The following is an 11035-nucleotide window of genomic DNA, read 5'->3' as shown; positions in this document are numbered from 1 at the left end:
GCATAAAGCCTAGACTTATGCAAATTCATCAAAGCAGATATTTTATTTTCTTCATGACCTCCAGGTCTTACTCTGCTGTAAAAGTATGGAGGCCATGATCACATGTGATGGATTCTTCAAGTACAGGCATTGCCATTCCAGTGTCCAGTGCAAGTTGGACTCCATTGCTGGAACTTGATGGAATGTCTGCACTGACTGATAGTCAGCGGACCCCAAGAAGAGTATCTAATGGGGATCCTAATAAAATACTAAATACGTAAAGTGGTAGGGATTAGGAACTATAGGGTAGGAGGCATGGAAAGGGTTGGAACTAGTGGAAGGAATGGAACCAGGCCCACATACCACAGAGTGCTACAGACAGGGACCACAAAAGATTCAGAGCCTGATTAACATAATGGAAGTATCACTACTAATGTCTGTCAAAGTTTGGCAAATGGGCATAGCATGAAAGGAGGAGGGGGGGGGAAGGGAAGAAGGTGGAAGGATGGGGCAAGAGGGTGTGAATGGAGGTAACTGACCTTATTGTGTCGATGACCTGGCTGCGTCTAGTGTGACAGTGGCATTGTCCAGAGCAGAGATCATTCATTTACCAAGTGGAGATGAGCTATTGGCCTTTAGGATACACTTCCAGTTGAAGGCCAGAGTCCCAGTCCCTCAACAATGCAGAATGGAGTTTCTCGACCTTTAAAAAGTTTGTCAATGTCTCCTCTTCAGAACCATCAGAGCTTCTATCTCATCAGTGATCAGCAAATCATATCTGTAACATAAAACCAAAACAGCTGGAAGCATTGTAAATTGAATTACTTCTCCCAATTTTTTTTTAATGTGGGGTGGCAGGTCGCCTAGTGGTTACAGCGTTGGACTAGTAACCGGAAGGTAGCAAGATCGAATCCCCGAGCTGACAAGGTAAAAATCTGTCGTTCTGCCCCTGAACAAGGCAGTTAACCCACGGTTCCTAGGCTGTCATTGAAAATAAGAATTTGTTCTTAACTGACTTGCCTAGTTAAATAACGGTAAAAAAATGTAAACACTTAGTATATGTCCTAACAACATAACATACTCCAACCACAGCAGATAAAAACATCAACATTTATTTCACATGATATAAAACAGATGAGATATGAACATTTTGCATATTAACTAATAATAATAACCTCAGTTACAATTTCTGCTCTGCTCTTTCTATGGTGTACATCATTTACACAATGAAACTTTACATTTATGTACATTATATTTGAAGTCCTAGAGGAACAAAATGCCTGCTTATTGCTTATACATGTGCTATTCTCTTCTCTCTGTCCAGGACTCCACACAACCAGACAGAATCTAACACACAACCAGACAGAATCTAACACACAACCCTAATCTCATAAAACTATTTTATCTTTCATCTATATTTTACTTTAAATATATCTCAGCCATAGAAAAAAAACAGAGAAGCAGATCGATTCTAACCCAGGACATTCACATGTGGTTGTCGGCGGCGACCAGATCCCGATCCTCCCGACATAAATAAACACAACCTTAATAAAATATTTAAACTCTGTCCATCAGCAGCAATAGGGTGGCACCTTATTGAAGTATAAACCCATTGTATAGATAGTTCATTCTATATGTTTTATATATTTATATATTAACAACTTGTATGAACAACGGGGGAATGTGCAGTGTAAAATATGTGGGAAATTAAACTTTTAGGGCCTCAGGTTAAAAACTTAAATGGGAGTAAAACCAGTTTATTTTTTAACCGCAAGAGAATATGGCGCCTCCGTGTGGTTAAAGCAAAGCACTGCTTTTGTGTGTGTAGATTTGGTGCTTGGCCCTCTCCATAGTGTGTGACGATCTCAAATGCATACTCCTCAAGTCCTCAGGTCCTCGTCTCCTTCTCAAAATCCATTGGATGAGAAAGCCAGAGGTCCCTCCCCTCTGACCTTCTCCTCCAGTGGGTTTTGAGAAAGAGACGAGGAGACAGGACGCGAGGAGTATGCAATTGAGATCTTCCCAGTGTGAGACTCTTCTAGTGTTCTTATTTACAACTGTACAGTCCTCTCCTCGTTACAGCAGTGCTCAGCTCAGACACTCAACGCATCCTCACAGAACATGTCCAAAATAACAGACCATCATAATACCTGTAATAATAATAATCAATTATCACTCTGTAATACTATCTTGTCCTCTGAGATCTCTGTGTGAATGAGAGAGTTTTGTATCGCAGTTATTGTGTAGGCAGGCAGTAAGTAATACGAGCAGGCCTGTGCATCTACTCTTTCTGTCTGTCTGGCTACAGTCGTTTCTACTGTATACACACAGAGAGCTACTGGGCATGCTCTGTGCAGGCTGGCTGGTGCCATCTTGGCTCTGTAGGATGCCATCTTGGATCTTCAGACTGGCATCGCTTATGAGTCACTGCTCACAAAGGTCAATGTCTGGGCGGCAGGGATGAGTGGAAAGAGAGGGAAGAGAAAGAAGAGGAAAGAGGTGAAGATACAAAAATAGCTGATGTCACAAGCCAAAATGTCTAAAATAAATCTGAGAAAATGTGTACGCTGATATGACTAGAGAGTGCTTTTTGATTAGATGATAAATTATGGCTGTGTTTAAATGGCTGGTGTAAATATTGCCTGCTGGTAAGATCTGTGTCGATTGGAGGGTAAATCACTGAGGGCTGAGCTTTGGGCCATGGAGTTTAGGGGTTGATGGGTAGAGATGAGTAAAGGTCAAAGGTTGTAGGTAAGGACAGGGAAGTCTCTTACTGAGTGTAGTTCAGTTCACATAACCACCTCCTCGACACATCTACACACACATGAAGTGGGATCCGTCAGTGAGTTGAGGAGGAGAAGGAGAGGAGGACTGGGGCGGACAGGGCAGGCTTTTCACTGCAAACAACACACACGGGGCAAACCCACAACACATACAGTACCAGTCAAAAGTTTGGACACCTACTCATTCAAGGACACCAATAAGAAGAGACTTGATTGGACCAAGAAACACAAGCTATGGACATTAGACCGATGGAAATCTGTCCTTTGGTTTGATGAGTCCAAATTTGTGATTGTTGGTTCCAACCGCCGTGTCTTTGTGAGACGCAGAGTAGGTGAACGGATGTCTCCACATGTGTGGTTCCCACCGTGAAGCATGGAGGAGGTGTGATGGTGCTTTGCTGGTGACACGGTCTATGATTTATTTAGAATTCAAGGCACACTTAACCAGCATGGCTACCACAGCATTCTGCAATGATACACCATCCCATCTGGTTTGCACTTAGTGGGACTATCATTTGTTTTTCAACAAGACAGTGATCAAAAACACACCTCCAGGCTGTATAAGGGCTATTTGACCAAGAAGGAGAATGATGAAGTGCTGCATCAGATGACCTGGCCCCCACAATCACCCAACCTCAACCCAATTGAGATGGTTTGGGATGAGTTGGACCGCAGAGTGAAAGAAAAGCAGCCAATAACTGCTCAGCAAGACTGTTGGAAAAGCATTTATTATGAAGCTGGTTGAAGGAATACCAAGAGTGTGCGAAGCTGTCATCAAGGCAAAGGGTGGCTACTTTGAATAATCTCAAATATATTTTGATTTGTTTAACACTTTTTTGGTTACTACATGATTCCATATGTGTTATTTCATCGTTTTGATGTCTTCACTATTATTCTACAATGTAGAAAAATAGTACAAATAAAGAAAAACCCTTGAATGAGTAAGTGTCCAAACTTTTGACTGGTACTGTACGTAAGTGCTTTGACATTTATCAGTTATATATCAATCAATCAATCCATCAACCAATCATCATTAACAAAGCAATTTCTGACTGTTCTCAAACCTGCCATCAGGTTGTTGTTGAGTTTAGCTCCCTCTGCTGGTAGTTCATAGGATATGTCAATGTTGTTCCCCTGGGTCTCATGCTCCGGGGCCTCCCCTCGCATCGCCTCACTCTGCATCACATCCTCCTCAGGTTCAGGAGTCAGTGCTTCTGACACAGCAGCTGGCAAACTGGCACAGTCACACCTTCACATTCAGGCCTTATTCCAATACTTACAAAATGCATCCTTCTTTTCTGCCTTTAATGAGGTAGTCACTGATCTAAATACAGTTGGATGAAGGAAGGGACGGTTTTAAAGTATTCAAAAAGGGTCAAAGTTGCTATCGATCCAGAGAGGCTAAGATAAGTCCTGGTGAGGCCTAGCTAGTCTCACCTGTTGTGGGGAATGAGGGTGTTGGGAGTGTGGGTGTTTCTCCTCTCTGTCTCCCTCTCCCCCTGCTGTTGATGTTGTCCAGGGATCAGGTACTGAACATACAGGGGCTTCACACCCTGATCTGATATCACCATCATCTGGGTCTCTGACACCTGCAACACATGGACAGTGAGATAGACTGTAGTCTGGGCTGTGTTCAGGAGGTACCAAACAGGAAAATATGTTTTGAAACGAAGCTCTTATTTTCACATGCCCTACTGAACACGATCTTGGTGGTCTAATGTCAACCCCTAGAGGCTACCTCTTCGGTATTTGGGGATCTGAAGAAAGTCCAGTCCCTGAGCAACACCAGCAGTACACATTTTTATTCTAGCCCCTGACAAGCACACCTGATTCAACTTGTCAACTAATCATCAGGCCCTCCATGAGATGAATCAGCTACCTTTGTCCCGGGGCTACAACAAACATGTGTACTGTTGATGATCTGGAGTTGAGACACACTGGTATAAAGCACATGGTGATAACCAATGGTCTTAAGCAGCTTTCGCAAATATTATTTTAAAACTAGGCAACTATATTAGAGGGCATTAATTGATCCGACATCATCATCAGATCATGAGATTCCATGGAGCTCAGGCCAACTCAGGGAGGTGTGTCTCTCTCTGTAGCCCAGTGTGAATCATCACGGCTGGGCTGAGGCCCAGAGATAAACCCCTAAATCCAGGCTGGATCCTCCTCACGCCCAGAAAGCCTCCATTAGCCTCCCAGATCAGATTAAAGGACATTAACACAGAGACCAGGCTGCTGCCAACACAACACAGCCATTAATCTTAGCTCAACGTTATTGGATTAGATATACATTTGTCCTTGAACGGGGAATATGTTTCAAGTATTTCCTTTATCTCTGAATACCCTCTTTAAAAACGTTCATTTTTCAGTAAAGGAATACAGTGTTCTGTGAATCCTTGGTGTGGATCTTTCTTATTCACACAGAGAGTTACAGTACACCATGCTGACTCAGTCACCACTCCTACTAGTCATCAACATACGTATCAAATGATAGTCTGCCATACATATTCTGCTCTCTGGTGGTCTGTGTGAGTAGGGACACTCCCGTACCTCTGTGTCCATGTTGGAGCTCTCCGTCTGGGGCTGTGGCTCCTCCTCACTCAGCCTGGGGACAGGGATGACATCCACCTCCTCAGCTCTGTAGCTGATCTCTTCCACCACAGTGATTTCCATCTCCAGCTCCACCACTGCAGCCTTGTCAATATCTAGCGCCTCTTCTGAAGACACTGCAGTCCTCTCTCTGACTAGTTCTTCAGCTGCAGCTCTAGCTCTCTCCAATTCTTCTGCAGCTGCTGCTACTGCGGCCCGGTCTCTCTCCAGCTCCAATTCTGCAGCCCTGTCCATCTCCTCTTCTACAGCCACAGCAGTCCTGGCCATCTCCTGCTCCACCACTGCAGCCACCTCAGTCATGTCTCGCTCCAGCTTTTCTATTGCAGCTCGACCCCTCTCCATTTCTTCTTCAGCAGCTGCTGCAGCCCTGTCTCTCTCCAGCTCCAGTTCTGCACCTCGGTCTCTCTCCAGCTCCACAGCTGCAGTCCTGTCCCTCTCCAGCTGCTCTGTAACTCGGTCTCTGACCTCCTCCAGGTCTTGCAGTGCTGCCTCCAGCTCCTGGGTGTCTGTGGAGAACACCACCTCTCGCCTGACCTGTGGTAGACACACATGCCAAATGAATAACTCAGTTTTACAGTGTACACAACGCTGAGAAACAAGGTTAATCAACACACACACACACTCGCGCACAGACCCCCCCCCCCCACCCCAGCTGTCTCTGTTGTCAGGTACACATCAAGTCCTATCAAAACACACACACACCAAACAGAGGAGGACTTACCTGTGTAATGAAGGGGTTCTCCTTGGAGAAGGATGGCGAGCGTGAGGGGGAAATACTGCTGCTACTTCTCTTCTTCTCCTTGAGCGAGGCCTGCTGGTGTCGCCTGATCCTCTCCAGCTGCTCCTCTACACTCATCCTGGCTCTGCCGCTCTCCCGCTCCCCCGGTCCGCATGTCTGCTCCACCGCACTGTGAGGACGGTCCTACAGGGGGAGCAGTGGAGCAGGGATCAGTCATGTTGGATTATTATTACACCGAGAATGTTTTATCTGCCTGTCTATTGGTGACATATTATATCCATCTCCAGCTTTTGTAGTGGTAAACATGTCAGGGAATGAATAGTAACAGTAGCACCTCCAAATCCAAAATCAGTGCTGTCCTGTCTATCAAAAAAACTGTTTCTAATATGTTTTCTAGGGTCAGTATATAGTTCAGTTCCCCTGCTATTCCCTAAAGTGCTGAGTCAGGCTTACAGTCCTGGGGTCAGGCTTCTTGCTCTTCCTCATGGTGACGTAGGAGGCGATGGTGCAGGACTCTGGGGGGCTCATGGGGGATTTGGTCCTGGATGGCACGATACCCACTGGGTAGACTGGTACTCCTAATGGGACTGGGAGGGGAGTGGGACTAAGTCAGTTACAAAGCCATTTGGGGTGTTACATTTTTTTATATTCAGTTAATAGAGTACTTATGAATCATACTTATAATACTCTTTATAAGTTTACTTTGTATGGAATTTCTAATTACAACTTGAATTCACTGAATTACAATAGTTTTGACCCTAGCCCGTATCCACCTTGAAACAGCGGCAGCAGCGTAACCAAACTGGACATTGTTGACAGACAGTGACTGACCTTTAGTGGCCGCAGGCTCCTTGTCTGTGGTCAGCCCTGTCTGTAGTCTGTCCTTGTCATTGTCCTCTCCGTTGTTATCGTCCACCTCCTCGGCTACAGTGGTCAGCTCTGGCTCACTCTTATACAGACGGTAGTCTGGGCCTTGCTGTAGAGGGACAGAGAGTCAGCATACTGAGAGGTACACACATAGGAAACAGTCACGTGCGCATGCCCGCACGCACACACGCAGGTCACAAAGTGGTCATGGTGGATGTGACCGATGGATAGTCGAGAAAAACTTAAAACGGCGCCGCAAAGAGCAGAAAACTGTTAACTGGCAGCCCAAACACTAAGAGTAGGCACACCGCAGCACAGCACTCAGACACAGTCAGAATGACAACTGGGGTGGAATCACACAATCACACACGCTTCCATGGAAACAAGAACAAGCCAAACCGAAGAGCAAACAGATGACAAACCCAAGGAATGAATACGTCAAACTCAACACTCCAGGGTAAGAGGCAGGGAAAAACCTAAATGTCGACAAATGTTAAAACAAATGACAAATGATTCAGAGCAAATGAAAAGAGTCACAACGGTGACCCAAGTTGGCGATGAGAGATGAACCATGTATGGTGAGGGTAAAGGTGGAGGGTCTGGGGTCAACGTGTACTGGTCTTGTACAGTGTAAGATAAAGTTGCCCCTAGACACCGACCTAAGATCAGTTTAGTATTACCTCGCCCTAACGGTTAAGATTAGAATATATTTGGTGAAGTTAAACAGATCCGAGATCTGTGCTTAAGGGCAAGTAGTGATGATGAAGCACAAGGACAGGGATGAAGGGTCAGGCGTGAGGGGTCAGCGTGTCTTACACTGCTGTGTGTTCCGTTCCTCTGGCCGTGCTTGCTTGTGTGTGGTGGCGGACGGGTGCCCGAGGGGGAGGGAAGGGGGGGTACAGCGGGAGGGCGCTCTGTTGAGCCGTAGGACTGGGGCAGGGGTGGGCGGGGGGGCTGACGGTCACCCTCCGTGAGAGGACAGAGTGACCGGAACAAGGTCACTGGCTGCCGCATGAGGAGAGGATAGATAGAAAGTTGTTGTTGTTGAGACACTCTTGGGACAACAGCATGCCACACCAGACCCTGCTTAGACAGATCAGCACAGCCTCCTGTGGCATTGAGTGGAGCTATCCGTCTCACATCCGTCTCACATGTAGGCTACGGACAGCTCTAAATCAGTTCACAAAGACTCCATGCACAGATTCTATTTATCTGGTGTTGACATATTCTGATGTTTTCCTTTATCCACAAAGTAGAAGTGAGACTCACCTCGTTCTTCTGTAGGTTTGAGATGGGTTTGGAACCAAGGAAACCAGTGTCAGTGGTCCTCTGGGGTTTGTTCTTGGCCAGAGCCTCCATCACATCCTGGATCCTCCACAGCTCCTTCTGGATCTGGACATGCTGCTGGCTGGGAGGTTCTGTCTGCTCACACAGTGACAGAAAATTATTAAAAACACTCTCCATCTTGCAAATGTGTGATTGCATGTGAGTGAGTGGTTGAGACAGAGTGAGAGAGACTTACCTGTGGGCTGCCCAGGGTCTCTAGCTGTTCCAACAGGTTGGTTTTGGCCAGAGAGACGCCAGACTCCATTTTATCATACTCCCTCCACGACCGCTCCAACTCCTGAGAGACGAGAGGGTGTCACTACTAGACAGCCTGTGTGTGTGCGCTTGTTTTTGTGTGTGTGCACTGACTTACAGCATTGACCCTGGAGAGATCTTGACAGGTGCTGATCAGTGTGTGTGTTTGTGTTGACATCTGCATGTACAGTGTGTGTGTATACATATGAACGCACAGTGTTGACCCGTGCCAGTTCTCTACAGGTACTGAGCAGTCCATTCTGCAGTACGTCTCTCTGCTGTATAAGGCTCTGTACGGCTGCTGGGTTGTCAGAGCTCTGCTCTATCTCCTGACTGGCAGACAGCAAAGCCGTCTCCAGGGTGTGCTGCAGAGAGATAGGAAGAAGAAGGAAGAAAGAAAGAAAAGAAGAAAGGAGAAGACGACAACGACACAGGTCAGCACAACATCTACAGCTAACATTTGTCTGACAACTACACACAGATACACAAACAGAACCACAGGCAAAGAACCAACCAAACATTATCAAAGCATCTCCACCATCAAAAGGGTGTACCGCCACTCCCAGGACTCTAGGGGGCAGGCTAGGGCTGCTGTCTGAGAGGGAGAGTCTCAGTTCCCAGCTGTGAGTCTGCTAGCTAGTCTATACACTGTGTACCTGTGGTACAAGCCTGGCAGAGGAGGGATGGTAGTCTTGGAGTGACCATGAGAAAGTATTCATACCACCTTATTCCACATTTTATTTTGTTATAGCCTGAATAAAATAATAATAATAACTCATTTGTCTACACACACCACCCCATAATGACAAAGTGAAAACATGTTTTTAGAAATGTTTGCAAATTTATATAAAATTAAATACAGAAGTCTCATTTACATAAGTATTCACACGTGAGTCAAGCACCTTTAGCAGCGATTACAGCAGTGAGTCTTTCTGGGTCTCTAAGTCTCTCTTCAAGCTCTGTCAAATTGGTTGTTGATCATTGCTAGACAACCATTTTCAGCTCTTGCAATAGATTTTCAAGCAGATTAAAGTCAAAACTGTAACTCGGCCACTCAGGAACAATCACAGTCTTCTTGGTAAGCAACTCCAGTGTAGATTTGGCCTTGTGTTTTAGGTTATTGTCCTTCTGAAATGTGAATCCATCTCCCAGTGTCTTGTGGAAATCAGACTGAACCAGGTTTTCCTCTAGGATTTTGCCTTTTCTTAGCTCCATTCAGTTTCTTTTTTATCCTGGAAAAACTCCCCAGTCCTTAATGATTACAAGCATACCCATAACATGATGCAGCCACCACTATGCTTGGAAATATGGAGAGGGGTACTCAGTAATGTGATGTATTGGATTTTCGCCAAACATAACACTTTGTATTAGAACAATAAGTAAATTGCTTTGCCACATTTTTTGCAGAATGACTTGTAAACAGGATGCATGTTTTGGAATATTTTATTCTGTTCAGGCTCCCTTCTTTTCAGTCTGTCAATTAGGTTAGTATTGTGGATTAACTGCAATGTTGTTCAACCATCCTCAGTTTTCTCGAATCACAGCCATTAAACTATATTACTGTTTTAAAGTCACAATTTGCCTCATGGTGAAATCCCCAAGCCATTTCCTTCCTCTTCGGCAACTGAGTTAGGAAGGACGCCTGTATCTTTGTAGTGATGGTGTATTGATACACCATCCAAAGTGTAATTAATAACTTCACCATGTTCAAAGGGATATTCAACGTCGGATTTTTTATTTTAACCCATCTACCAATAGGTGTCCTTCTTTGCGAGTCATTGGAATCCCTCCCTGGTCTTTGTGGTTGAATCTGTGTTTGAAATTCACTGCTCAACTGAGGGACCTTACCGTTAATTGTGTGTGTGTGGTACAGAGATGAGGTAGTCATAAAAAAAATCTTGTTAAACACTATTATTGCACACTATTATTATTGAGTCCATGCAACTTATTATGTGACTTGTTAAGCAGATGTTTACTCTTGAACCTATTTAGGCTTGCCATAACAAAAGGGTTGAATACTTATTGATTTTTTATTAATTTGTAAAAATGTTTAAAATCATAATTCCACTTTGAAATTATGGGGGTATTGTGTGTAATCCAATGACAAAACAAATCTCCATTTAATCAATTTTAAATTGAGACTGTGACAAAATGTGGAAAATGTCAAGGGGTGTGTATACTTTCTGAAGGCACTGTATCTCCTCCCGTCTCGGCACTCTCTCTCTCTCTCTATCCTTCTCTCCCTCTGTGTAATAAAGGTCTACTCCAGCCTCAGACAGCCCAGTGTGTGTTTGTGTGTGTGAAGCAAGTTGTCAGTTGAAAGAGTGAGTACAGTAGTTACCTTCTCTCTGTGTAGTTGCTGTAGTTTCTCCTCCTGTGTTCTCACCACTTGGTCCTGCTCACATAGTCTGCTCAGCTTAGTCTGAAACACACACAGTGGTTGTTAACACACACACACACAGTAGTTGGT

At 44.9% G+C, this 11035-nt stretch overlaps 1 protein-coding gene across 15 annotated transcripts in view; it reads right to left on the bottom strand.

Annotated features, from left to right (window-relative positions):
- Positions 1-1075: 1075 nt before the first annotated feature.
- The window catches only part of LOC139534215 (pleckstrin homology domain-containing family A member 5-like), a 137444-nt gene continuing 127484 nt past the window's right edge, over positions 1076-11035 (bottom strand). For 8 of the 15 annotated variants that reach the window (XM_071333134.1, XM_071333135.1, XM_071333137.1 and 5 more), the window contains 13 exons: positions 10907-10987; positions 8781-8930; positions 8507-8608; positions 8254-8406; positions 7801-7989; positions 6949-7093; positions 6571-6704; positions 6100-6300; positions 5319-5912; positions 4200-4351; positions 3827-3996; positions 2754-2876; positions 1076-2426 (listed from right to left, as the gene is read on the bottom strand). In XM_071333134.1, the coding sequence (XP_071189235.1) occupies positions 2794-2876; positions 3827-3996; positions 4200-4351; positions 5319-5912; positions 6100-6300; positions 6571-6704; positions 6949-7093; positions 7801-7989; positions 8254-8406; positions 8507-8608; positions 8781-8930; positions 10907-10987 (2154 nt within the window). In that variant the 3' untranslated portion in view covers positions 1076-2426; positions 2754-2793. Of the gene's footprint in view, positions 2427-2753; positions 2877-3826; positions 3997-4042; positions 4087-4199; positions 4352-5318; positions 5913-6099; positions 6301-6570; positions 6705-6948; positions 7094-7800; positions 7990-8253; positions 8407-8506; positions 8609-8780; positions 8931-10906; positions 10988-11035 lie in introns of all 15 variants that reach the window. The other 7 variants (XM_071333140.1, XM_071333144.1, XM_071333145.1 and 4 more) reach the window with 2 other exon arrangements.

Source organism: Salvelinus alpinus, chromosome 11 (assembly GCF_045679555.1).
Source record: "Salvelinus alpinus chromosome 11, SLU_Salpinus.1, whole genome shotgun sequence".
NCBI classification, from domain to species: domain Eukaryota; kingdom Metazoa; phylum Chordata; class Actinopteri; order Salmoniformes; family Salmonidae; genus Salvelinus; species Salvelinus alpinus.
This window is presented reverse-complemented; position numbering and strand designations above follow the sequence as displayed.